The sequence below is a fragment of the Tigriopus californicus genome, chromosome 3 (assembly GCF_007210705.1).
Source record: "Tigriopus californicus strain San Diego chromosome 3, Tcal_SD_v2.1, whole genome shotgun sequence".
In the NCBI taxonomy this organism is placed as follows: Eukaryota; Metazoa; Arthropoda; class Copepoda; order Harpacticoida; family Harpacticidae; genus Tigriopus; species Tigriopus californicus.
In genome coordinates, this window is record NC_081442.1 from 9,510,589 (window position 1) to 9,537,576 (window position 26,988).

The 26,988-nt window shown below is 42.1% G+C and overlaps 2 protein-coding genes across 6 annotated transcripts; one reads left to right on the top strand and one right to left on the bottom strand.

Annotated features, from left to right (window-relative positions):
* Positions 1-840: 840 nt before the first annotated feature.
* Positions 841-19,054, top strand: LOC131877392 (post-GPI attachment to proteins factor 2-like). Of its 2 annotated transcripts, XM_059223039.1 has the most exons (5): positions 1,171-1,668; positions 5,874-6,211; positions 10,369-10,717; positions 14,351-14,563; positions 17,622-19,054. In XM_059223039.1, exons 1-5 carry the CDS (start codon positions 1,647-1,649, stop codon positions 17,804-17,806), a joined length of 1,107 nt encoding a protein of 368 aa, XP_059079022.1. In that variant the 5' UTR covers positions 1,171-1,646; the 3' UTR covers positions 17,807-19,054. The 2 variants fall into 2 exon arrangements, with proteins under 2 accessions (XP_059079023.1, XP_059079022.1); XM_059223040.1 differs by lacking the exon at positions 14,351-14,563 and having other exon boundaries at positions 841-1,668.
* Positions 18,641-26,048, bottom strand: LOC131877385 (excitatory amino acid transporter-like). 4 transcript variants are annotated; one of them, XM_059223029.1, is made up of 11 exons: positions 25,460-26,048; positions 23,606-23,857; positions 23,036-23,128; positions 22,807-22,967; positions 22,513-22,739; positions 22,216-22,449; positions 20,027-20,221; positions 19,795-19,929; positions 19,531-19,717; positions 19,390-19,461; positions 18,641-19,052 (listed from the first exon to the last, which is right to left on the bottom strand). In XM_059223029.1, the coding sequence occupies exons 1-11, from the start codon at positions 25,563-25,565 to the stop codon at positions 18,915-18,917; spliced, it is 1,800 nt and encodes a 599-aa protein (XP_059079012.1). In that variant the 5' UTR covers positions 25,566-26,048; the 3' UTR covers positions 18,641-18,914. The 4 variants fall into 4 exon arrangements, with proteins under 4 accessions (XP_059079012.1, XP_059079015.1, XP_059079013.1 ...); XM_059223032.1 differs by lacking the exon at positions 25,460-26,048 and adding an exon at positions 24,635-24,757; XM_059223030.1 differs by lacking the exon at positions 25,460-26,048 and adding an exon at positions 23,964-24,086.
* Between the last annotated feature and the right edge of the window lie 940 nt (positions 26,049-26,988).

A 26,988-nucleotide genomic window follows, 5' to 3' on the forward strand; every position in this document is an offset into this window, starting at 1 on the left:
ATCTTCATTAGGTACAGAATCCATCTTCATTTCCATTATGGTCCCTAAAACCGAAATATGAGAGGCGCTTTGATCGAAGATCACGACAGAACTCCCTTTTCACTCTTTGACTCTCTTGCCTTGTTGATTTTGTATGACCGGCCGGAATGGTAGTCGGTTATGGGCATGGCTTCGATGTACTCTTGTGATCTCAAGTCTGAAGGAGGGGGGGGGGACTCCAAGCCAAGAGATCAGCTATGAAATTCAGTACCCATAACAAGCCCAACGTGGAACAAGGAAAACTAGCCCCGAGGTTGGGCTCCCCCTTTTATCCCAAGCTCGCTCGGTTGCTCGCTCTTTAACCGTCTTGAAGGTATTATGCATCCCAGGGAGCGAAAGAGGCCTAATTTTGTCGAGAATGGTTTTGAAATTGCAGTTATCTCCAGGGGAAAGAAGGAGGCCATTGAGATGGTCCACTCCCCAATTTTCCCCCGTTGTTATCAAAGGAAATGCGTCCAAGAAAAGCGACCTTCCAGCCAACCTGACCTCCACCATGACGACCTCGGTAGGATTTGCGGACAGAGAGAAGTTATTGGACGATCATCAAGTCTTTTCAAACGAACCTCTCGAAAGTGTTGCCCTCCACCCACTGGATAGTGTTCATGCTTCTTCTCACATTTTTTAATCAGTGTTCCCTATGAAAGCAACCCTGGATCAAGACTGGATTGCCCTAAAACGTGGGAGAAAGTCTCTTTTCCATCAGATTGGCCTGAGTCGTCTGTTGCGTGCTGCTCGTGAAAGTGTTCCTTGAGCTGTCCCACGTACTCGCCCGTCCGACTCCTCAAGTTTGACTGCATTTTCCCGCTCTTTCCTTCCACTATCTATTCACGGACCCGGCGTGTTCTCCAGCTACGTCACTGGAGATCGTCTTGGCCTCGATGTTGTTGCGGCTGTTGCTGTTGCTGTTGTCATCATCATCCTCTTACGTGCGTGAATGCGTGCCCGAGTGAGAGCGAGCGGTCACTGGCTCTGAGCGCCGCCGTCCCGGGATTTGAAAGCCGGGGAGAACCGCGCCAGTGCGCAGGGGATTTTTCCCCGCTTGGTTCGTTCGAGGCTCCAGGAATGAAGGACGGAAGGTGGCCAGGATGGAACGAGTGGGAAGCCAAGGCTGCTGCTGACAAAGGACAAGCGAAAACGGTGGAACGAACAGCCTCCTCACTCTCGAGACGGAGTGGTGGTGAAGTGTCGTTCGTTGTTCCACATTGAACTGTGTGCTTCGTCCTCTTGGAACTGGTGTCCATTCAGTTCGGAAACAAAATTGTCCTGAGTTTTAGTGGACACAGACTCCCGAGTGAAATGTAGAACACCACTCAATGACAACTTGGTTCACGAATCTTACCAATCGTACCAATCCAAACCTGCACCCTTGACCGTTCTCTTCTTCATCTTCTTCTTCTTACACTTCCCACAACGGATTGTCTCGCTTTCGAATGAGTGGAACGTGACGACTGGAGCAAGGTGGAAGTACCCATGTTTTGTGCTTCTCGGTTGTGAAGTTCCAATGGATGTCATGCAAATCACCAAGAGACTTGGATTGAGTTGAGACACATTCTCCGCTCCTTTTGGACCACTCTGTCTGTTGGATAAGCATCGTTGCGGTCTCAATAATGAAGGAGAACATGAGTGACGGTAAGATTATGACAATCCGTCCGGTTGGGCGTCTTATCAAACTCCATTAGGACCGATATTTGGTGCAAGATCAAACCCTCGTAACACCCACCACCACCCTTGGCAGAGAGAACTGCCCAAGCAGAAAGCCACAGGGGCCTATTTCTACTTTCGATTGCTCAACATTTGGTCGAGCAAGTAAATTCACCCAAGCAATTGCCGACAATAACACGCTACTATTAGATTGGCTGACCTTCAAGTCGGCTCTCTTTTTCGTGTACGTATGCAGAGTACAGTATTGGCCTTGTGCGACTTCAGGGCAGCATGCAGAAGGTTCCTTTTCCTCCACCCCACTCGAGTATTTCATGCAATAGCAGGATTCACATGATGAAGCATGGCGGGTTTCTACGGTGTACTATTATCATACAGATACCAACCCCTCCCGGGGCCTGATTACCTGAACATAATGCCTCACTAAGCAGCGGTCCTTGTTGGACTTGAGTCAACAGCCGTTGAACAAAGTGTTCGAAGACGACGAACGGAAGGATGAGAAAAAGCCTCTTTAGGCCCAGATGTGTTTGTTTTTTCAAGATCTCGAGCTTCAGCGTCACAGCCTTCAAACCCATCGACGCAGAGTTCTTGTCATGCTTCCCAACAAGTTTGCTCGGTGAGCCAAGATTTTCCTTACGACTTGCAACCCACTTTGGGTATAAAATGGGATAAACCTCTGGAAATCAACATCACTCAAGCTGTTTCTGTCTCCATGGAAATTTGGCTGGGAAGAAGTAAACAATAGCCGAAGAAGGAACTATAGCTCCTTTACACAATAAGAGCTAGACTCAAAGCCATTCAACGAGAACGCGGAGATCGTATTGTAATTGTGTCGATCCAATACACAGCCCTTCGTCATTGGCTCTCGATCTTTTGAGAGAGAGAGAGAGTTCCGCATTGAGGGTTATCAACCAACTTAAAAATGCTCACGGCTGGCAGAGGTTTTAAGTGAGGATTCCCGTCCATGTTCCTGTCCTCGTCCATGAAAGTGTTTCTATGTTATAGAAAATAACACTGCGTCCGTGTAAGGCTAGGGCCTCATGAGCAAGTCAATCAATTGACACTTGAAGAACTGGAGATTCCTGTCAACAAATGAGACCTTCTCGTTCACTTGTTATTGAAGAACGCATGACAGTCCTTCTCGAAATTAATCTCCCAAGGGAGCGCCCGACCTTGTTGAATTAGAGGACAAAGTATCACTCACCCTCATTTTCGTTGAACAAAGGAAAAGAAAGAGACAGTCCCATAATGTTATTTGAATGGGCCAAAAGGAAAGCTAAGCTCCGAACAGCTTGAGAACAATTCCATCCCGGTGAAACAGCCTGGCAGCCCACCTAATAGGATACATGCACGACAAAATTGATTGCGCCCAGGTTATTTCTAGACCAGCGAAAATGTTAGGATAAGCAAAACGGAGGAGCTCAATCATATTTGGAACCGGAATTTCATTGGATTGGCTGGCCATTTTGAGGCTGTTTGAGGCACGTGCCCAGAAAATGCATTCAAAAGGAGGAACCAACGTATGATGGCCTTTCAAAGGATTTGTGAAATTTGTGCATTTGTCAAAGTCTCTTTTCGGGCATCTGGCATGTTGAAGCACAAAAAGAACGCTCAGGTATTCTCTACAAGAACTAGAGCCAACTTGCAACGACAGAGATTCTTGTGGGAGTACAAGAACTAAGAGAACATAGTAATGAAATGCAGTTTGTTTGCAGCTCGTACAGTAGATCCATATCTTCGAATTTCTAATGACCAAGGTCAGTCAAGACAGGTATTATCCAAGTGTGACGCACCAATCCAACTTGGAAAAGGTGAAAGTGTGACCAATTGGGCAAACCCGACCGACACTTGGACTTGGTGAAGCCATATAATGACTGCAAACGAGTCACGAAAACTGCATTGAGTTTGGTGTTTCGCAAAATGCTCAATCATTTCTTATTCATCGAGAAAATAAGCACTGTTGAACAAAATTGATGGAATTATACTGTTCGATATAAAAGGAGGCAATTGAGGGCCCTTATTGATTCATGATATCCGTGGATTGGTGTTTTTGATTAGCAATCAGAAGGTTTTTCAATGACCAGAAATGAAACATTTTCAATACAGAGGATGTTCAGGGTTTTAGTGTTGAAATGTTCAAACTTATTGGCAACCCACAATCAAAGGCGCGATTGGATTGGAACTTTTGTTATTGGCCTTTTGTTGCAGTAAATTGGAAATTGGAGGATCGTCAATATTTAGACACTTTTTTCTCACAGCACCTTCCTGTCCCCGTCAAAACACATTGGCCGACTCCGAGCGACCAAAAATCTTAGCCAACAAATAGCAAATTGGAACCCTGAAAAATACCAAGAAGGGCTCGCTTTGGCTTTTAGGGAAAAAAGCGAGAGGCTCTTAAAATCCGTGTCATAATGGATGTTTCTCATTAACCATGAGTCTCGTCCCGGGTTGAAACTGTCCAAGATAAGGCAGTTACAAATTGAAGGTTGAACCTTCACGAGAAGTGGGAGTTAAGTTGTTCTTGTTTGGAGCACACAACGGACCCTTAGTAGCTCGTACACATAACATTTAGTATGAATGATGATGATGATGATAATGATGATGATGGTGATGATGACGGAGGCCAGTTGCACAAGCCTTGTCCGCATCGTTTTTTCAAACAGCCTTTCTTTCCTTCAACATATGAAGCAAGACTGCTAGCCCTTGTTGGAAGGTTTTTTCTCTCTCGCTTTAAGCTGACCTTAAACTAGAGGCAAGATGTTTAGTTTGAGGTCTCTCTTCTAATTATATTGCTGTTTGGCAAGATGGCCAATTTAGAAAGCAAGTAGCGCTCACTCTAAGGGTTTAAAGCACTTTATTGAGTGAAACTTGACGACTTTTAGCAGTTTTATTTGTCTACCAATGCCAAAGCGTATGATTTTAAAAGCTCTTCGGACAGGAATAGTGTGGGGAAAAGTCCTTTATTTATTTATTCCTTTCAGTTTCTATGATCTTGAGTTTTGGAGAATGCAGCCAAACTGATTATTTTCTTGGATCCACCAAAACTTCCTTAATCTTTAGAACATCGGAAGCCTCTTTAAACTTGTAAAAATTGGTGCATCCAAGTTTTTTCAGGTCAGGTTAAAAGATTCGGCAATCCAAGACATGATGATTGTTGGAGCCGAAGCGCCATGTATGGATGTTAGCTTGGGTTGGATTACGTAACATTATATTCGGGTTTGATCGTGATTTTAAGTTGTTCAAGTACTGAAATTGGAATCTTTTGATAAAATCAGACAAAATATACTGCATTATATTAAAAAGATAGTTTTTGATAGAAATAGTCAACTTGCGACGCAAGCAATCCCTCTCCTACGCCTTCTTGCAAATCATAACAAGATCTAGCTATTCGGAATCGTTTGGCCCTTCATGGCTACAGCTAACACTCAGCCGAACACTTATAACGTATATTGCATTTTGTGCTTTCAATTACGTATTTGTCATTTTTATTTGCCTTTTAACTACAACCCTACTATCAACGGTCCCCAACGAGAAAAGTCGTCAGGTTTCTCAACTAACCTCGAGTTTAAGGCCTTTGTTTTGATCTTGTACCGTCTCAGTGCCTTCAAGGATCAATGATTGGACTTTGCACTAGCAGTTTCTATGATACAATAAACTTGACAGCCTGTAAGGCTTTCCCTCCCCTTTAAGGCTTCTCTCTTTTTCCATTGCCTTTTCCGCTCTTGATTTCGTCAATTGTCAAATAAAGCTAGTTCATCACAAAATTTAAATTTGGCCTCCATGGGCCCGGCCTCCTCGTTCAATATAAAGGTCCACCATTATGATTGAATAGCCGCCTCACTCTCTCGAAATGAAAGCTCATCTCGATTGGCGCTTTTTGGCCTTTGGCGTAGTTGGAGTGGTACAATAAGACCGGTACTTCATTGGAATAATGTCACTTCCCTAGTCTTCAGCCTGTTCGCTGAACGAAGGCCGATGAGCCTCACTAACGCCAATGCCTCATGCAAGGGAAACAAGAATCCTTTGGGGAAATTTATTTGGTGTCTGGGACCTTGAAGGCTGAGCATTACATGGTCGCTCCCTAACATTGACCTCCATTACAAAATTAATGCTCGTCCCTTGAACATGGTCACTCGAATTGACAACGAAAAATATCTGACCTCCTTTTGTTCCAGATCTCTTGAACAAATCACTGCAGCCATCGTTAGGGGATTCTCTGGACTGTGATATCCCGACAACTCATTCGCCTGATCTGGTCACACTGAATAACCCACCGGGACCAAATCACCACCACCCCACACATTATGCAAATAATCATATTAATGTGGGTATGAGTCTGAATTCCAATTGCTGTCAGAGCAATGGTAATCCCAAAAATGCTCGGATTTGGGTTCGGTTCAGTTTTCGTCAACTGTGCCAAATTTGCTTGGCCATGCCCTTGGTTGGGCTCGTGGTTTGTCTTCTCATCGCTGTGATATTCCAATTTGAACACATCCAAGAGACCGCCTGCAAGGTAAGATCATTCTAATCGATTCTCTGGGGGAAGTTTGGTTACGACTTGCTAGAAGGAAATGTCATGGGAGGAATTTCATTTGAGTTACCACAGGACTGGTTAGGGTAGGCCTTGAAAGTGGGAAGTAGTAACGCGTTCTGGGTTGGACCAAAACCCACAAAAACTCCATTATGTTGGCACCCATCTCCAGCAATGCAGTTCGATGTTGCCTTATCGTTCTAGTGATAAATAAAAAGTTGGGTGTCCCAGTGTTCCAGCATGAACATCAAAGCAGGGTGACTGCCGACTAGTGCATTAGGCTTGCAACCCTGGCACGTTTCGTATGCACAACATTCATATTAACGGCCATCCAACGTGAAGAAAGGAAGGGTTGCTTGGTGAAAATGAGCCTCGAGTCTACAAAGACGTGGAATGAAAGCTTGTGAACACTCGTAGGTAGGAGCTTTTTGTTTGCGGCCCACGTGTCTGCTTAACAACACGATGAAAGTGGTTTTTGGAAAGGAACAGGAGCGTACAACTTCCCGACCAACGACGAACGAATATTTTGTTAGTCCTTTTTTCAAAATTATTATGTAAAAAAAAACATGATAGCTAATTAACAGCCATGAGAAACACACTTTTACAGAAAATACATGGTTTTTGAAAATAGAATCTTTCTTAGCCGACGAAAATTTCTTTCGAAATGACTTTTGTTAGTCCTTTTTCCAAAATATTATGGTAAAAAAAAACATGATAGCTAATTAACATCCATGAGAAACACACTTTTACAGAAAATACATGGTTTTTGAAAATAGAATCTTTCTTAGCCGACGAAAATTTCTTTCGAAATGACTTTTGACCTGCTTTTAAATCAAGTCTTGAGAAGTATTTTTTTTGTTTTTTCGCTGATCCTCACATCTTAGGCCCAACCCTTGTATTGTATTGATTATCATAAAAGCCCGATGAAAATTATACAATCCATAAATATAAATCAGTACATGTTTTGAGCCATTGTTTGGACGGGATATTGTTTTTCTTATCTAGGTCTTTATTGCATTCGCCCTGATCCATCTTGGAGCCTTCCAACAGTGTTTTCAAGACAAAATTTCGCTGTCCCAGAGGGATAATTGATCATTTCCCATCTTCTTCTCAGTGCCACATGGAATGGGGAGAAGAGCCCTGAGAATATTTCCTCTTGGATCATTCCCACAGCCATAAAAGAGACCACCTTGTTTGCTTTGCGAATCTTGATCAATCTAAGCGAGAATGAAACCACTTTTTGATGGCAGCAGGCCTGCTGGTCTTTCTGAACGAAAGGGCTCTTAGATTTGAAGGAAGAAGGCAACGGGGTTCTTTTATGGGAAACGGAGGCTGTCACATAATGGCCTGGATGCCAATCATGCTTCCCCTCTGCCATGCCTCAGTATCTCAAAAATGTGCATCAATGTATCTGGCAAATATTGGGAGAGCCTTTATGAGTCCCTTCAATCTCCAGTATTGTTATTACTAAAAAAACGTGGTGAACCTCTTCCAAGAACATCGAATGTAGCCTTCGAGAGCAATTCACTTGTCCACCATTTTGGGAGAACGATACTCAGGGATCCAAATTTAAGATTAATTGATGGGCTGTCTCCATTTTGAGGCTAGAAATGATTGCTTTTGGGCCATGAAAAATGGATCACATAGTTGTTAAGTGGACAAGACAACAGCAACTTCCAACAGGAAGTTGGATGGGGCCACCAAGGTAGCTTCCTAGTTTACATTTGGGCTTGCTTTCATTTGGGTGGGCCCTTACTCGCTCACTTACTCATTCTCTCACTCAGAGTCGATCAAACCAAACGAGATTGGTGAGAAACTGTGCTTAATTATTCAGGGCTATAATGAATTGGATATTAGTCAAAGTCACGAATGTCGAGGGCCTTTAATGAGTGAGTACCACATGGCTGGCTTCAAAGGAAGCTATTTTCCCCTGTTATTGATGAGGTGACCAAAAACGGGTTTTTGAATCTAGAAAGACTTTGGCTATTTTACATTTACCCCTTTTATTTAAAATCTGACATGGAAAATGTGAGCTTGGATGGGCAGTACTTCAATTGATAACTTGTGTAACTTTACCCTCTATTCTTGGATTGGAATGAGAAATGGGTGAAAAATTATATAAAATATGAAAATATTCATTGAATGAGCAAGGGATATGCTTGTTAGAGTGTATCAAGCAGGAATTTATGTTAAAAGCGAGTGGCACTTGCAGGTTTTAAATTGTAGGATAGATAGTTCAGAGTTTTAGGGAGATAAATGACACTTCAAAACACGTTTTACCCTTGAAAATTTTCTATGTTGCTGAAAATATGCAATGATCTGTGAAAAAGCGCATTCAATTAAAACCTAGGTATATCAGCCTCATAAGTTTGGATGCTGATCGCTGAAAAATAAGATAGAACTTTTTGAGCCCCAAAAATTGCAAGTAAAGGTATCTAGAATGGCAAACAATTAGACAAATAAACCCGAAATTTGTAAAAATATCAAAACATGCCAAATAAATTGGCGAATCGACCCAAAAATGTCGAATGCATTGGCAAACAAAATGAAACGTTTTGCGGGAAATTATGAAGATAAAACAAACTAAAAGTTTGACTGATCCATCATAGTCATCATGATGGATAATGGTGCAATGCCAGAATTTCCAAACTTATCCTAATGAAATTAGTCAACAGCCATGCAATTGATTAAGGATGGGGAATAGTGGGTATCTACAACTACAAGAAATCCAATAGAGAATACGCGACTTTGAAGAAAAACCAAGATATGGAGTTCACATTTTATTCAAGGTCTTTCAGAAAGCCTAAACAAAGGGGAAAAGGAAGACCAGCAATATATTGCCCAAAAGCTGCGCGTCCTACCAGGAATTGAAGAAAATGTTCCCTCTTGAATTACATGAACACTAATCTTGAGAAGGGTTTCACTGAAATTAACTTTTACACAGGCAATCAAATTGGACCAATTGACATAATGGACCCTTCATTTCCATGAGGTTAGCTAGAAAATGTCACAATGTGCGTTGAGTTTGAAAGAAAGTAAATATTTTTGAACCAGCTAAGGAACTTTTGAATTGACGCAATTTCATTGTATCATTCAGTGTTTTACGCATTCTTTCATATCCTTTACCAAATTACGAAATGAAAGTAAAGGTTTGTTCATCTAAAATCCATTGAAAAGATTTTAAGCACAATATATGTAAAACAACTCACCCCAATTTGCTCATATATATTAGGAATTATTAAATAAAATGAAAAATAACAGATAAATAAACTGGTAAATTTTAAAACAGTTCATTTTAGGTTATAAAATCTTATCTACTAGATTTTGACACTCCTATTCATAAGTGTCACACTTCTTCCTAGCTTCAAATTTAGAAAAGCGAAGACAACAAACGCAATGATGAAAATGGAAGACCACATTCTTGCAATTGATTGGTTGTTGTTCAGTATCATAAAAGTGTTTGTGACACATGTATGTCCACAAAAAGGTCACCATTCAGCAAAACTGTATTAGCGACAAGAACGCTCGATTGGACTTTTGAAGCAAGGAGCAGCCCAAATGCCATTCTATTTAAGTATTGTCCACACTCAAATACTAAAGATGACACGTAAGATCAGCAAGTCTTCATTGACTAATTTCAAAACTTCATTCAGCTCAGAGATGGAGCTTTGCCATTTTTCTGTGATATGTGGATGTCAAGCGAACTTTCTTAAAAGTTATAAATATGGACAGAGTGGGGCCGTAGGCTTTTTGGCTTTTAGTTCATTAAAAAAAAGGCGAAAGGCGGAAATCTTTACCGTCGCTTCAAGAAACTACACGAGGCTCAAAAGCAAATATTAGCCCTACAAATCCAACAGAAGAAATTGTACAAAAATCTTACAAGTTCGAATGGACGTCCTTCTTATCAGTCCATTCCACACCACGTCTGGGGAAAACTTGATATGTACTTTAGCCGCCTTGGAAATAGTACGAACGAAGCTCCCCCGAGATATTTCAAACGCTCTTGAATCGACGATAGAGAGAAGCCATTCAATTGAGAGAAATTTCCTCATTTCAAATGACTTGCCAAACTAGAGTATATCTCACTGACAACTCAAATCTGTTTTGAAAGACGTACGTATATGGTTCATTCATTTCAGGTGTTCAATGTGGTTCCCTCCATATCTGCCATAACAGGCATCTCTCCGGGGCGTTACCTGTGGCGTATAGTCATCGCCTTCCACATTGGCCCTCGGTTGTTAATAGCCTACACATATTTCCAGTTCCTCCAGGGACTGGTGATCTCATTTCAGTCCCAGAAAGAGAATTACAAAACCAGTAGTGGAACCTTGTCGCCATCGCCGTCGTCGTCGTCGTCTTCCTCCATTGACGGGTCTTGGGGTCGAGGTCGGATTCTTTCCAAATTGGTTCGAGGCGTATTCTATGCTCAGCTTGTGGAAATGGTTGGGCTCTGTGGGATATCCTTTATTCATAATAGAGAACACTACCGTGAGTACACTATTCACACACTATTCACACACTAATGATTGCCAATCATCATCAGAAGTTACAAGCGCAAGGTGATACATATCTGTTGGGGTATTGCCCAAAAGTGCTTCCTTTTAACTTGGAAAACAATACACATACAGTATGCCCCGCTTTGTGGCCCAACCTCCACATTTTCCCCCAGGAAGAGCTCGTCAATTTCAGTGTTAAACATCGCCAATATCTTGGAAAGCGTTCTATGTATATCATCCAACGTAAACAAGGCGTGTGGCCTAAGGAAGTGCTAATACTTATTTTTAGGTAAAGTGTGTAAATAATTTTACCAAGTTCAAAGGAGATCCTTGTTATCTCCATATCTACCAATTTACTTTAATAATGAAACTTTTAGAAGTGTCCTAAGCGTCGTTGTCTATCCGTCATCTTATTTTGCTTTATTTGGCAACACACAAGGGTGACTAACTTGACAATTTCCCGGTTAAGAGCTGTCACCCTGGTATCTTTCTGGAATCCAGCCAAAGAATCGCAGTTCTAGCCCCGAAATTCTCAGCAGATCTCTTCAGGAGGCGTATCTGTGTCACTGAAGGCCACTCTGATTGACATAGAGACAGTTCTTTTGCAAAATGTTCACCCTCGCGGCCACTAGAATCCAAGTAGTACAAACTCGATACGAAAACTTGACCACAAACGCTTTACTGACTTGTTTTCGGTTCGCCATCTCGATCCAGGTGATTCGCCACGAAAGCCATAGATCTGCAGGAACACAAGACTTGGTGAGGCTCAGAGAAACCTCTCAATTTTCTGTCCATTATCTCGAATTAGGAGATTCCGGCCCATTCGCAACAAAAAGAATAGTTACGATTTTTCCCAGGATCGATGGGTTGTTGCCAACTGGAACAAGAACAAGTCAAGAAATCTTGGGCTTAGTTCGCATAGAAAATTGTTAGAGAGTTTGAAGAAACCGCCCACTGATGCTTAAACGTGAACACATTCCAATTTCATGCATGGCTAGTTGTGTTTCCCCAAGTCTTGTCCTTCTCGTTTTGCCGCCTGAGATCTTTCCACTTTCCACGATCTCCCTTCTCCAGTCAAATCTTATTGCGAGCGTGTTCTGATGGAAACGCTCCACAAGAGGAAACTTCCTTTCAAAATTTCATACATTCTTTCTTGAGCCTGTGATTTATAACCTACTGATATGCGGAGCATCTTCGTGTGTGCCATCAAGTATAAGCTACAGCTCGAGGCCAACCAGAAAACTTAGCCCTCCAAATCGTGATTTTCCAATCTAAAATTTATGATTCGGAGCAGGATTTTTTTAGCGTTTCGTGGGTGCTGTTCTTTCCTGCCTCTGCATTTATTTGAACATGATCATGGCTGTAGAAAGGGGCCTGGGCTCTCTTTCTTCTATTCAAGAGGCAAGTCATGGAACCTGCAGTTCCAGGAACTGGAGATTCCGAGAACCAAAGAAGTCGAGTAAAAGGCCTGCAGAGAACAGAGATACAAGGAACTAAAAGGAAAAGAGCTTGGTTTTGTCGGTTTTCCCTGCAAAATCGACTGTTGGTTGTCAAGAATGGACACAAATAGGGCCCTGTCCTTCCCGAAAACGCCACCATAGCCGAGATGGGTATCTTTGAGATGCAAATTTATTTATTACGAGCTTGTTTCGCAATTGGGGTCTGAATGAACAAATGCGGAGAAACTTCGCATTGCCAACTCTTCATGCACTAACTTGCCTGCACCTCTTGACGTTTAATCTACATACGAAATGACTATTTCAGCCAAAATGCAAACTAATGTCATTGATTTCCGTCTTTTCCACTTGAGTAATCTGCTCTACATTTTGAGCCTGAGAGAGAGCTTCATAGTTGTAGGTTCTGCAATGACAAAATTATAGCACTAAATTCATTAATGGCACGTCACGTCCAGATTTGACAGTGGGAAACTTCTGAAGCAAGTCACATCGTGGAACAGGGGCTTTTGAGTGTGATGACGTTTTCCCTCGGGCTCAATTTGTCTTTCATGCATGCGGGTGTTTTTTCACTTTTGGATTTCTTTTGAGTAAAAATGGGGGTCACAAATTGGTCAAAATAATCGAATCATTAAGGCTTTTTTCGAGGGAGACGTAGATATTATCTGATAAATGAGATTGTGCTGGTTGAACAAGTTGAGCTTTTTTATTATGAGAAATTCATTATTTTCTCAGAAGAAAGCTCCTACGCCATTTTGTTCATTCTTCAACCTTGATTTACAAAAAGTTCAAATGATGCATCATTACGTGATTTCTATGATGATTCTCATATACTGCTTTTTAAGTGCTTTTGCAGGCGGCGAAACTTGAGTGCAGGAAGTAAATTTATCCTTTAACGTCATAAGATTTGTCTATTCATTGTGAAATAATGGATTCCTTAAGAAATTCTCTCATTTCTCAGGAACTAATAGTACATAAGAATAAATACTATGAAGACCTTACCTTGCGATCTAGCTCATAAAAAACTTACATACCTAAAAATATTTCAAAAAAACTATTATCATCAAAACCTAATTGATGGAAAACGCATGAAAGGACCCTTTATTCACATATAACTCAGTAGTGGTTTCAACGATCATGATCTGATGTGTATTATATTCGGGTAGTACATTAGTGTGCTGCAATGCAAAATGTCATCAAACGGGTTTTTGAAAATCAGTGTTGCAAAATTCTGTAAGTGTGTTAGTTTTGAGAGTGACGTAAAATCCAAAAACAATGAAATCAAAATTGTTTCTCACGGTTTTGCAAGCAAAAGAAGGGCTAAGATGTGTGTTTAGGTATTTCCATAGAAACTTGAAAATGCATTTTAACCATTGTGACCAGAAAACAAGGGACCATATTTTCGATTTTGATTCATTGTGAACCTCGGGCCAGCATTCCAATTAGGCCCACAGTAGATATTGACGGCTCTCATAACATGAAGTTTCTTCTGAAAATGGAGATGTTTTATGAAAGATAATAAGAGCCACAACGAAGTCGGCCCGATTGGAAATGGATATGTTCTTGTTAAAGATAAGGGTGCAGATTTCAGGCAAATAAAAAGGGCCTTTGAAGCCCCCAAAGAGGCAGAAAAAAGGAGCCAGCATAACAAATAAATTGACAAGTAAAACCAACAATGCCAAATAAATTGACAAATAAAGCAGAGGTTTGTTGATTTGAAACCCATAGTGAAGCTTTTTAGCCCAAAGTTATTGATGAACCACAACACCTCACTTAAATTTGCCCTTTTTGTTATACACTGGTATACAAAATGATAAAACAAGCAAGTAAAACTTGACCCTGCAAATGAATTTCCTTTTGGGCGTAAAATCTTATTCTGTAGGACCTAAATATGAACCATAATGACATCGAGGTTTCTGTTCATTCGCTCCACATCTCTACGACTTCCAGACCATAGACTGCCAAAATTAATCGAAGTTTGGGTTAGTGGTCAACATTTGCTCGACTTAGCACCCGTCTGACGAGGAACAAATGTCAACTCTACTTTATTTGGTCCAAGTGGAAACAAATTACTTACCATGTTCCAAGCGAAGCCTTGTAACTAAAACGAGACATGTTGAGTCTTCTGTTCTTCTGTTCTGGTGATCTAATAGTTTTATCTTTCTTTACAGCTACTCATGAGAAAGGGTTCATCTTGTATCTGTCGTCCTCTCATGTTCTATTCCTCTTGGTTCTGACCATCTACTATCTGGTGTGGCCTCACTTGAACGCTGGTCAACAGAGGTCTTACTACAAGAAACTCTACATTTTCCTTTTCTCGACCTTTTCACTATTCCTCATGGCCTACTTCTACTATAGACACATCAGACACTGTGATGCCTTGGGTAAGATATCTCGATTATCACACACGAAAATCCCGACACATAATCTTCAAGACAAGATTCCAATAAAAGACGCTTCGCTTGCCAGACGAGTGAGGGGCTCAGGGCGCTTTCTTTCTATGAAGTTGAGAATAGAGTTCCATCAGTTCATATTGATGCTCAACCATATGGTATGGAGGGGAGAAGATTTAGGAAGGCCGTGTTTGCCTACGACAAAAAGGAAGGAGGAAAGGCCACAACAAAAAAGTGAATACACCAACAAAAGCTGGCCCAGAAATTGTGTTTTCATTGGTGAAACTCAGTCCGGATGCTCTCACTTCCCACGGGAGTATGAACATCATTTGTCTTTTCAAACAGTTACCCGATGGTTTTTTGTCACATGATAAAGCACGAACTTTTTTGGATCGAACGTACAGCTTGTGAATTTCTGGTCCCATTGTATAAAATTGTCTGCCCAGGCTTTTAGCTCCATGTAAAAATGATATATCAATAACAATTTCAGACCATTCCTACAGAATTTGTGGCTGAACGTACGCTTAGGCTTTACTTAAAGAACCATTTTTCATGAGTTTTTGACGTCACACTCTGTGGCCAAACAATTTAGCCCAAAGTCGACCAAAAAGAAGAGAACACTTGGTGTAAGCGAAAATATCACGCCCAGAAATGCCAATTCTCTGGATCTGAACTAATCTAAAAAAAATGCAGGATCAAGATTTGTTTTGTCCTTTTTCATAGGCTTGATTACGCAAATATCGTTAGTTTTTTTAGTTTTAAGTCATTGATGCTCAATTTTGGCAGGGAAAGAGTCAAAATAAGGCTAAATTTTGTGTCTTGCTGGAGCCATCGAAGGGCTTTCTCTTGAACTATCCGAACTAATGTAGTTACAAAATTTGTCTGAATTAAACCAAATCTAGTTCCTTTGGAGTATTCATTCAAGGGAAAGACAAGTAGAAAGGCCAAACGACCTTTGGATAAGATTTACGAGGGTCTCTGAGCAGAGCTCCCCAAGATGTTTGGTGACATCTTTATTCTTCTTTGGAAAAGTCTTCTCGCTTGAGTTGCTTGAACGTATGTGAATCTGGATTTGCTTTACCATGTCAAAAAGTGCCCAGTCTTCAACTGATTAAGTGCATATTGGACAAAGTAGCTGCAAGATTATTCCTCTGGTCTAAAAGGTTCCGCAGAATCGAACTCCAGTACGATCAAGTAGCTCAAGATCACCTTCCTGCTCTTGGCTAAATTATTCATGGAGAATAATGTTCTCTAGACTTTGGACTCATATCAGATCCCTTTCTAAAATAGGGCTTATAGTGGACAGTATATGAGCTGGGCGGAGTATGTTTGTTAGCAAAATATTTGTATATCCAAGGCGCCATGTTCAGTTGGCCCTGCTTTTGCTGTTCATCATGCCCCATATACCAAGCCAAAACCACAAAACACGCGTCACTCGAGCCATCAGTAGGGAAGGTATCAGGAATTCTCAAATTGTCACTTCGAGGCGGAAAAGCGCATTAAAAATCAGCAGCCAGGGCCCCTAATCTGACACTCATCCAAATTCTGGCAAGGTTCTGGCGAAACGAGACAAGAAATCAAGATGCCATACCGTGTGGTTCCTTCTTAAGCCGACTCGATCTTATCCAAATCAGGGGGGAAATCTCCCAAGTAAATCCTCTTAAAGCACGACAGGAACACACGTCGTGCAGGAGCTTCGTTTCATGGTGGAAGAAAAATAGTACACCATGCATGACTAGGCACCCTGAAAAAGCAAGTGGCCTTTCTCCTCGTGTTCTTGTTTGGCTTGGACAATCAGTTGTCCTTGGAGTGGTAATGGATCCAGCCTAGTCCCAAAGCTGAACCAGACGACCATGGCAATTCGGAAATGGCGAACATCTGATTCCAAATGGCATGTTCAATGTTCCCAGAGACCTGGAAATGGCCACAATAATTAGATAAGCGGCCGATTTGGGGTTTCATTTTTGGAGGCAAATCTGGGAAGTACATGGAAGCGCTGAAATGGATTGCACCAGCTCCTGTGCTGGTAAAAGTAGTTGAAAAGCAAACTTTTTGATTGAAGCTGGTGTTTGCAAAGTAATCATTCTACTTCTGTATTCTAGTTTGAGTTGGTTTCTGGGACCAACCCACACTTGGGTATTCGTTTTGGACTTTTCTCCGCACAAAGTGTCCAACTTTGCTTCTCTGCAGTTAAATCAATGTTGTGAAAAGTCCGGAATGAAGTTAGAGAAAGACAGCCACAACAAACGAAATGAATTAAAATCGCAAAGGCACAACACGTCGCCACTCTGCAGGCATACTACTCGAGAAGAAGTTTCGAGCTTTCTCTAAAAGCATTAATGGGTCAAAAAAGAAAGTCATCGTGGTGCGTTATCTGTTGAGATAAAAGATTCAGTCTGAGCAGTGTTGGTTTCTTCCTTCATCTTGGTATGAAAATAGATCTTTGATCGTAAAGTAGAGCTGAGGTTGCACCACTTCTATTTAATTGGCGCGGTCCTAGAAAAGCTTACCTTTCTGTTTTGTTTTTCTAGAAGGACTTTTTCAATTTTCAGTTCAAGACCTCCCAACAAGGTGTTCCCTGGCTGGCTAATAAAGCACTCCAAACAGGGTGTCACTTACTAGACAAAGCAAAACAAGTAGTTTTCAAATGAGTTCATATCTTTTATCCGCTAAGATTGTTTGAAAACGACTATCTCAATGCAATACCTCAAGCTAAGGTTACATGCAAAGCAGAACAAATTTGTTACAAGTATGGCATCGGCCTGGAATCCTCCAAATCGGCAAAAATGTGGTCCATCTCATCTGTTCTGGGACAATGAAATGTGTGAATGAACGGCACGTGTCCTTTGGTCAAATAGGTTACTTAGGAGGAACTTGAAGGTCACCCCTTAAATCTCATCTAATCTGAGCTATGTGGTGGAGGTTCCCAGGATTCCAGTCAGAGTCAAAGAATGCGCTCGTGTCGCCAAAAATAAATGGCCCTGGAATGTGTTTGCATGCCCAACATTACTTAAAACCGTTATTTATGGTTCATTTCTTTCCTTTCCAGCCTTCAGTATATTTGCCTTTGTTGAATATTTCGTGGCTGCCGCCAACATGGCCTTTTATTGGACAATCGTGGACGATCTACCCAACGAAGAGGTCACGGTTGGTCGACCATCCTCAACAACCTCCATGTCCAATGGGAGCAACCATCTCGATGGAGGAGATCCGATCACTAAGAAAGACAACTGACAATCTCAATTGAATTGCATTGTTCCTGTTTTGACTGATTGATCTGCTGTTCTGTCATCCGCATCACCTCGTACTCATCTGAAAAGCAAAGCACCCTTACTTGTGGTAAAGATACCCAAGCAGTAAACCACTACTAGGCAAACATGTCCTAAGGCATCAGATTTATCAAATCAATTTCGGAGGTTGCGTGAAAAAGGATCCCCAAATCCAATAAAGAACCCAATGGTACACTCAAGGTGCTACTCAAGGAAATGAGTGAAACAATATCAGAGCGAAATCAAGTAATTCACGAGGACTTCAAACTCCCATTCCCCTCATTCTCATTTTAGCACTTGAACTATTGTTACAATTAATTAGAGCAGTTGATCATATTCTTCATATGTTATAGATCAGTACAAAGAAAAACAACCTTTCCAAACTATTGAGACCCATTCTCCGTTCTAGCTTGATCTAGTCAGTAATATTCTAGCATACCACTCCCACATCCCCTCACAATACCCACCAAAGAGTTCTAGAGATCTCTATTTATTCTTATTATCAAGCTCAAGCCGACTTTGAGATCGAGAATAAACTCCATTCACAAACCAAAAAAGCGCAGAATGTCAATTGTCTGGTTTAATGGGGTTTATTTTAATACACATAGAAAACTCATTATGATTACCACATCGAATCTAATGGGTTTTTTTGTTGACAGGGGCTCGCTATCTACTCTATATTATTCAATGCTTCATGACCAAGCATGGTTCAAATCGTTTACCAATCTAATTTGGAAGGGTCAAAAAGTCATTGCTTGCTTCTCTTTAAAATTTTAAATCATAATTGATTTGCGCTCAATTCACGGTTCAGAGTGATAGATAGTCTAATTAGCAATATCTAATAGATCATGATCAGAATAAATAAAGTTGGACAGAAATATGTTTCAATAATGAGACACATGCGATTGACCAAAGGCATGCCTCCAAAGTAAGGTAAACCACGTTCCTATGGCAACTGGTTTGAACAATCCAATCAAAAGTGGGTGTGCGCGTTTGTGTTAGAAACAAACGATGCCGACGAGTTTTATTACACATATGTACTGTTTGACGTCAACGAGAACGGCTTCTTCCATCTAGTTTTTTGCTCCATTATGACTTAGAGTGTTGGTATCCACAACAATGACCTCGGGAACTTCTACGGAGGAGCCATTGATGGATCCAGAGGGTGACTCCATTCCAGACATGTTTGTCACGTCGTCATCTCGTTCCTCCTGCGGACAAAGTCAAAAAAGGTCATGAGTCATGACTAGAAAACAGCACGAGCTTCAGAGTACATTGAGGACAAAAAGAACTGGGTTGGTAAGGGTCGAGGTTAGAGCTCAGTTGTTACCTACAATAAGCAAATTAAGTTGAGCATAGAAGAAAGATACTTTTAAACTGGTGTTTGAGGACCGTGAAGCCGAGAACTATACTCGCCTCCATGTCTAAGCCCAGCTAAAAGAAACTCTCCGGGCTTGCCAAATCCAGCTAACAACTGACCTTAGTTCAAGGCAAGCTTATTAACATTGTTCAAGCTTCAAATCACTTCAAATTCCATTTCATTTATACCTCCGTCATTTCAGTGGACCGTGAATTGCTTTTTGAAAAGGTGAGAAATGATGATCTCTTCAACACATCAACCTTAAATTATATGACTCGATAAAAATGGAACAGTTTTTTGATCGAGAAAAGTTAGAAAGCATGAATTACCTTGACCACTTCTTCCCACTTGTCTGCCAGCATGGCTTTGGCGTTCTCCAGACCTTGATCATGTTCTTTCTGCTCCATTTCATCTCGGAGAGCGTCCATGGCTTTCAGCTCCTCTTTGGAGAGGGCCTCCACAACTGCTGCCCCGTAGCAGTCGCCTAACAAGTTGTTGGTAGTTCGGCAACGATCCCTGTTTAAAATTGGTGAGATGATTGAAAAGCGTTCCGAGCGGTTTCGCAATGGAATGTTGGAGTGGAATAAACTTACACAAACCAATCGATGGCCCACAAAAGTGATACATCTTGATAAGGAGCATCAATAGCAGTCAGGACAATCAGCATCAATACTAACGCAGCGCTGGGTACGCTCGCCGCAGCAATACTTGTAGCAGTGGAGGTCAATCTACAAACAAGAAAGTGGTTTACATTTTTTTAACTTTTGCAACTTTGGGCACCCTGAACATGACGAACGGGTTCCTGAAATGGCGTTAAAATCTTACACAACGGTAGCAAGTGATCCAGCATCCAAATGGATATCGTTCATTTGAGCAATAAAGATGGAGGCCACGGTGACGAAGAGTGCTGTTCCATCCATATTGACAGTGGCCCCAATGGGCAAGACGAATTTGGAAATCCGAGAATCCACTTTGTTGTTTTCTTGCATACATCGGAACGTGACCGGGAGAGCAGCAGCTCTGTAAATAATGGTGAGAAATGACGAGTGAATTTAGGGCCTCAAGGACTGCTTGAACTTGTTTTTTTTTTACAAGACATGAGCAATGAATAATGAATAATGGGATGTTCTGTTTTTTAATGAGTTTCATTTGACTTAAATCGGCGGCTTTCTAGCGGTTGCCCTCTACATCTACTACGGAGACGCTCGCCTGATTTGTCAATATTGCATACTGCTTTGTTTGTTTGGTTTTTGGGATTGATAAATTGGGCATTTTTGAGTATGGATTTCCATTTGCGTGGTGTCAGAGTCCCCTGTGACGATCCAGATCCAGCCGAGGTGACCAAGGCCCTGAAAAACTGTTGATTATCATCTCTCATCTGGGAATTACTTTATGGGGATGGATAATATGCGCGGCGGAGTTGGGCAATACAGGAGGAGCTGAAGGAGGGCCGGAGGTGTGGCAACACAGTGTGAGCAACAAGTCGCCCTGAAATGAAGGAATTGAAAACAGCACTTACCCAGATCGCTTGGACTTGTTGCAACAGTTGCCACCACACTGTGCATGCATCCTCCTGCATGTATTTTTCTGCTGCAACGCAGCTGCACTACCCAGACAGTGTTGTAGTCACAGCAGTGCAGCATCAAATCTGCACCTTTCAGCCTCTCAACTGCATCTCACAAGCAGCTGCATCATCTCTCAAGGACTTGGACTTGCAGTAGTCTCTGTAAAAGAGGACTACAAGGGGCGGGGCTTGAGGAGGAGTTTGAGATGAAAAGAGATCTCAATGCAAGGTGCACTCTGATCCCTTGAAGACTTTAATGAGTTGTCATATCACCTGCTGCCCTTTCAGCCACTGCTCTGAAAGCAGCTCAACTGTTTTCTGGAATGGCAAGGAAATCAAAGAATTATTAATTTTCAAACCCAAACTCAAACTGAAAGCGAGAAGACTAAATCAAAGGGTTAAACTTGGTGCGGATCCCAACCAAGTTGAAGGAAGCGGATCTGAAATCAAGAGTTACCAACAAAATCCACCGTGAGGCACTTATGGGGCAAACAAGGTGCCACAACGGAGCATCAAATGAAAGTGATGGAAAACCCAAAGCAAAAGACCAAACAAGCAAACAGAGCAGGCATGCATTTCACAACCCACGAGCCCCACCAAGAAATTCTACCCAAAATGTTGGGCTCTGGAATGGAAAATGGAGAAAGACTTCAAGATTGCAAATGTGAGAGTTGCCCACCAACTGCCCTTGGAGAGACGAGTAAATCTCAATTAGGGTTGAGAGAACTTTGAGAGATGAAAACCACCCATGAAGAAACATTCCAAGTCAAATGAAAGGCACAGACGAAGAAGCAACGCAAGGCTTCAGTATTCAACGCTTTCTTGTTGGCCAATTTCTACCGAAGAGGCAAAAATGTGGACACTGACTTTGTGTGGCTTCTCCTTGCATTAAATCACTCATTAAGTGGTGATAAAGGGTGGAGAAGTCCGCCAAGAATTTACTTCTTCGTAAAACTTGGCCCTAAAACATGGACGAATGAAGCGCTGAGAGATAGAAAAAGCCAGATGACGAGTATACGGCAAGCACAAGAAGATCAGCAAGAGCAAGGAAAGGTCTTGTTTCAGCATCCCTGATCTAATGTAAGCCCACGAATTTTGGGCCCCAAAGCGTTACACAGCTATGCTGAAAGAAAACAAGTTAAAGCCGTGGCAGCTACGGATGCAATTGGTGCCAGTGTAAAGTTGAAAGCCGCCCGTCATAGTTAAGAGACATTTTAATCATCCCTACTAGGGTTGGTATCCAATCCTTAGTGATGCTGTTGATAGCTTGAGTATAATTTGGAATTAATTATAGTAGCTATACTAATGATCAAATCAGTATTAGTTATAGTGGTAGCTATCAGGGTGAGCGAGGACATCCGGTCGAGTCTCCTGTGTGTTAGTCATTCACCGCAACAATACCACTTTAACAATTAGATTAGATCAAGGTCAACACGGTGCATGGACTCACGTTGAAGCGGTGGCGAATGCCGTCATCCAGGATTGAAAAAGACCCCACCAAAACTTAAAAGGGTTCTTGCGAACAAAAATGAAGTAGATCAGCTGGAGAATCGTGAATTGGTAGAGGAATATGCCTGACACCACGGTCACAATGAATAAACCAAGTTGAGACATGACAGAAGAAAGGTTGGCCACACTCAAGATCTTGGCACAGATGACGCTACTAATACCAATGGGCGAGATCCTAAAAAAATAGCTCCGGGTTAGCACGTATGTGTAAGACTCATTATTTCAGTCAGAAACGTACCACATGATTCCATACACCATTTTCATGATGACTTCATCGATAACGCTAAAGAAGTTAATGACCATCTGAGCCTTTTTCCCAAGTGATCCAAGGACAGTGCCGAAGGTCAAACAAAAGAAGATAATGCCCAAGGTGTTGGTTCCCGAGCGGTAGCCCAACTCTCGGACGTAATCCAGATCGGCGGTAGTATTCACTTCAATTTTGGTTGGAATGTATTTCGTGTGAGCCTAGACATCGTGAACAAAACCATCATCTTCACCATCCTTGTCTTAGATTGTATATTATGGTACTCACAGTTTGAAACGAAGCCTGAAATATGTTATCGGGAAAGAGATTGCGCCCAAGGTCCAAAAAATTATCCACAATGTCGACTTTCCGGTCTTCCGTTGTTCCACTTCCCAATGCATCCTTGGTTTCTGTGCTTCCAGGGTGGATCGCCAGCACAAGGATCAAGCCTGTATTAAACCCAAACGTCAGAAAAAGGATCCTATCAAACTAACTATGGACTATTTTCTAACTTTACCAATGAGAGCACTGATCAAAGATGTAGTCAGAAAGTACACAATCGTTCTCAGAGCAATCATCCCATTCATTTTGGCGTTCAGACTTGCCGCCCCTGAAAAAGAGAAAATTTATCTCCATAACCTTTCAGAGGGTTAATTAGGCGGATGGCGTGAGCCTTACTTGGTCCATAAAGATTCTAAAATGGATGCCTGCACGAACCTTTAGAAATTCCCAGCTTAGCCCAAAATGAAAGAATAACCATACTTTAAGTGGGTGATTTAATGAAAGGCCTAAATGATAATCTCCTTGAAGCATGGAAGAACATCCTCCTTTCATCTGACATTGTTCAGCAGAAGCATGAGCGACATTCCCTAAATCCTCTTTGATTACTATCGTTCGTGTCCCGTCGAAAGGTCAAAAGGCACGTGAGTTGGTTCTTTATCATCACGGTTGTGAAAGATGCCTCCCTTTTTATAAGACTCCATTTGATACCTGGACCTTTATTCCAAAATGCCACCTCATCTTATCGTCAGTCTGGCTTTATCTCGAAAGCCTCGTTCCCTACTCGGGTTTGAAATGACGAACTTACCCGTTATAAGGGAAGCAATGATCAGTGGTAAGATCATGAGTTTCAAGAGTCTCATGAAGAGTTCTCCCGGGTAAGCGATGTAAGAGATCGAGAGATCATCCAGTTCGTAGGGTCGCAGCAAGACGCCCACCAAAACGCCCATGCTCACTCCTGAGAAGGTGATGATGAGCAAGAGGTTCTTGGATATCCATTGCGTGATCTTGGACATGGTGACCTGCTGCATTTCAGGTTTCATCTTAAACTGCCCAGGTTCTGAAAGCAGAAAGAAGTAGGACAATGCATGCAGCAGTTCTGAAAAAGCCAGACATTCTACTAGCACTCATGGAAATGATCAGAAATGTTCAATCTCCAGCAATACCGTCACTCTTTGCAATTTCTTTGATGGGATGGGAAACCTGTCCATTGGTCAAAGACATACTAGTTTTTGAATGAACAAATCAGAGTGAGAGCTGGCACAGCAAAAATGTGTAATTTGAGCTAATTCGCTCTTTCAACTGACTTTGAAGCCCGATTTTAGAGAGACACGGCCATTAAATTCCCAATCATGCTTCACTTGACGGGATTGATTATGTTTACTCCACCTCCACTTGTGAAAAATGGGTTGTATCAAGGTCCTGCTGTTCAATTCTTGCGAAGTCTGAGAGTTCTTCATTGATCCCCTTGCAGCCTTCAAGGCAACAAGTTCGAATATACGAGCACAAATATCATCTTGGTTAGAGCAAACAATGACCACAGGCAAAAAAGAACTAGTGAAGACACCAATCAAGGGCTTCATGTTCCCTCTAACACGTATTGAGAGTTAAACTGAAGTTTCTTTGTTAGTCAAGTGTTATTAACTTTACTAACGTTAAAATGGCTAATTCCAAATTATATTCAAAGGCACATCCATAAAACAATTCTCCGCATGACATTTTCCACAGCTTAAATGTCAAGCCCATGTGTGCGTTCTGATTTAATCAGTCTTCGAGTAATCCGCGTACAAAAATAGGTAAGGCGTTTTCTGTCGATGAGCTTGAAATTTGGCCTCACCCTGCTTAATATTGTGCCTACGGAATGTTGGGGAAAAATGGATATTGGAACTCTCAGAGCCGGGGAATTTTGACACAAGTAATCACACTGCGATCAAAAGTCGGACTACCGTCGAGCTACATAATTGGGTTCCAGGACAAGTTCTGGGACGGATGGGAAATTCCACTTCGGATGCTCTGATTTCCAGAGAGAGTTTACATAGAGACAAGTCAGACAACAATCCTTGAGGATTTCTTGGACCTGACCCAAGATCCTGGCCAAAACTTACGTCAAACAACCCCCCACCGGCTTGCGTCTTTCAAGCATGCAACCTACGTACATTCCTATCTTTTCATTGCGTCGTGGCGCTGCATGTTGCCTGGTGCAATTTAACCCATTCGTAGGCCTTAGGCCTTTGATCATATTGAGGTCTCCTAATCTGGCACAAGGCATGAATCATACTCTATTGTTATTCGTTCCATCTAATAAGGGCTAGATACGAACTTGCAAAATGGAGTTTGTGCGTTGGCCTTGTTGACCAAAGAGCAACAAAAAGGGCAACATATGTTATTGGTGTTGGAACTTGGAAGGCACAGTTAAAGGCTATGAAATGGCAAAAAGGTTCGTTCGTAGCGTCTGTGTTTCCTTTTTTTTTGTTTGAGGACGTCGTTAAGGAATAAGCACTTGGGAACTTGGGAACAAGAAGTTCAAGATGGATGAGATTGGAGGATACACAGAGGTGGAACTCAGGAGATGAAGCCAACCAAAAACGTTTGTAACACAAGTTTGAGACCATATTGACGTCATCATGACCTTTGTAGGCATCAATGAAGCCCGATTGCTTACCTAAGAGCCATTCCATGGCGGAGAGGTTCTTCTTGATGTTGGACTTGATGTTGTTCGAGTCAGAAGTTGACGGTTTGTATTCGGAATCAGATTGGGATTTGGCCATGATCACTCGACCTACCTAAATTCTTTCAATACCCAGATGTTACTGGAATACTTTAACTCCTCGTTTTTGAGATGCTGTCTTTTACGCTTGTTCTCCAGCTTTAATGCCTTTAACCGGTCAAATGTCGACTGGTGGAGTATAGCCAGTTTGCACGCTTATCGGACCTCTTGTTCTCGAAGTAGAATCAGTTCGGGATCAAGGCTGGGTGTAGCACCTGGGGGCAACCACCACGAATTCGCAAGGATGATCTGGGGAAGCAATCTTGGGAGATTGTTCTGGACTTGACCAGGGGTCGGAATCGAGTGATTCACCAAATTGAATTTGGCCAGAGAGGTGATCTCAAGGGCAATTTACGTTTATGTCGTATGGTGATGACTGAGCAGAAGGGAGGTGAGCATAAAGTTAACTCAGAAGTACTGGTGGGGAACAAGGGAGCTCTTCGGGGAAGTATTCTTTATCGAGTGGTCGGTGGGCTGAAATCAACCCAGTACGTACGTACATGAGCCACGAACGGACGCCAACGGCAAATTCCTCTCCCAATCCAAAAAGAACGGAGACCTTGGAAGGAACGAAAGATACTCTTGAGAGGCATATACATGGAGGGAGGCCTTCCTTTCCGAGTTCTCGCGTACCAAGGTTTGTCGTCCTTCTGGCGTGGGTAGAAGAATCCCAAGGCGGCCAGCCCCACCCGGGGAAACAAGGGCCAGCCTGTTCCACGCTTCTTCTTATATAAATGAGAGAGCTCGGCTCTTCACGACAAGGTTAGTAATCCGAGGACGCAGCGCAAAGTCTCCATGGAGCCTATGGATTGGAAGGTACAAAGGCCATGTCTGTTCCAGTCCGTGCTTTAGTAACTTGCCACAGAGACACTCAGCCAGCAAGGTGTGGAGGAAAGGCTGAAGAGAGGAGGGTTTCCAGAAGCCTTGCATTGAGCCGGCTTTACGTTACGTCAGCAAGGCCAAATGCAGGCACAAAGTAGCATCACAAATTGCCGGTCTCTTTAGCGACTGCCTAATCCATTGAGCTTGGCTGCTACCAACCCCGCTCACAGAATTTGCCTGGATCCTTGAATCCTTCTAACTTGGGGCCAGAGGTTAGCTGGGACATTGGGAACGAATGGGAATGGGCAATTGTATAGCATGGGCAGAACTTCTGCAAAAGCACCAATACACGAGTCATTCTAACCAATATTGGATTTGACTACGGTTTCGCAACAAAGTTTCGCTCAAGGGAAAAAAAACAACAATTCTGGCCGACCAATTTTTTTGGGTAATGCTTTTCATGAGCGTTTGAAGGTGCCCACTTAATCTTGAAGCTATTACTGCCTTGGATATTGCAATACGGACTTCAATCATGTCCAAGACCCTTTCTCTTTGAAAAGAATCGTGAGACTTGATAAATTATCCATGGCTTTGCAATCATG

Bases quoted from the DNA above. Each gene is read 5' to 3' on its own strand.
- LOC131877392 (XM_059223039.1), top strand. From the start codon at position 1,647: ATGAAGGAGAACATGAGTGACG. The intron at 6,212-10,368 runs GTAAGATCATTC...CATTCATTTCAG, and splicing joins TCCAAGAGACCGCCTGCAAG to GTGTTCAATGTGGTTCCCTC. The intron at 10,718-14,350 runs GTGAGTACACTA...CTTTCTTTACAG, and splicing joins TCATAATAGAGAACACTACC to CTACTCATGAGAAAGGGTTC.
- LOC131877385 (XM_059223029.1), bottom strand. From the start codon at position 25,565: ATGGCCAAATCCCAATCTGATTCCGAATACAAACCGTCAACTTCTGAC. The intron at 20,222-22,215 runs GTGAGTCCATGC...CATTATTTACAG, and splicing joins GCATTCGCCACCGCTTCAAC to AGCTGCTGCTCTCCCGGTCA. The intron at 19,718-19,794 runs GTAAGTTTATTC...AATTTTAAACAG, and splicing joins TGGGCCATCGATTGGTTTGT to GGATCGTTGCCGAACTACCA.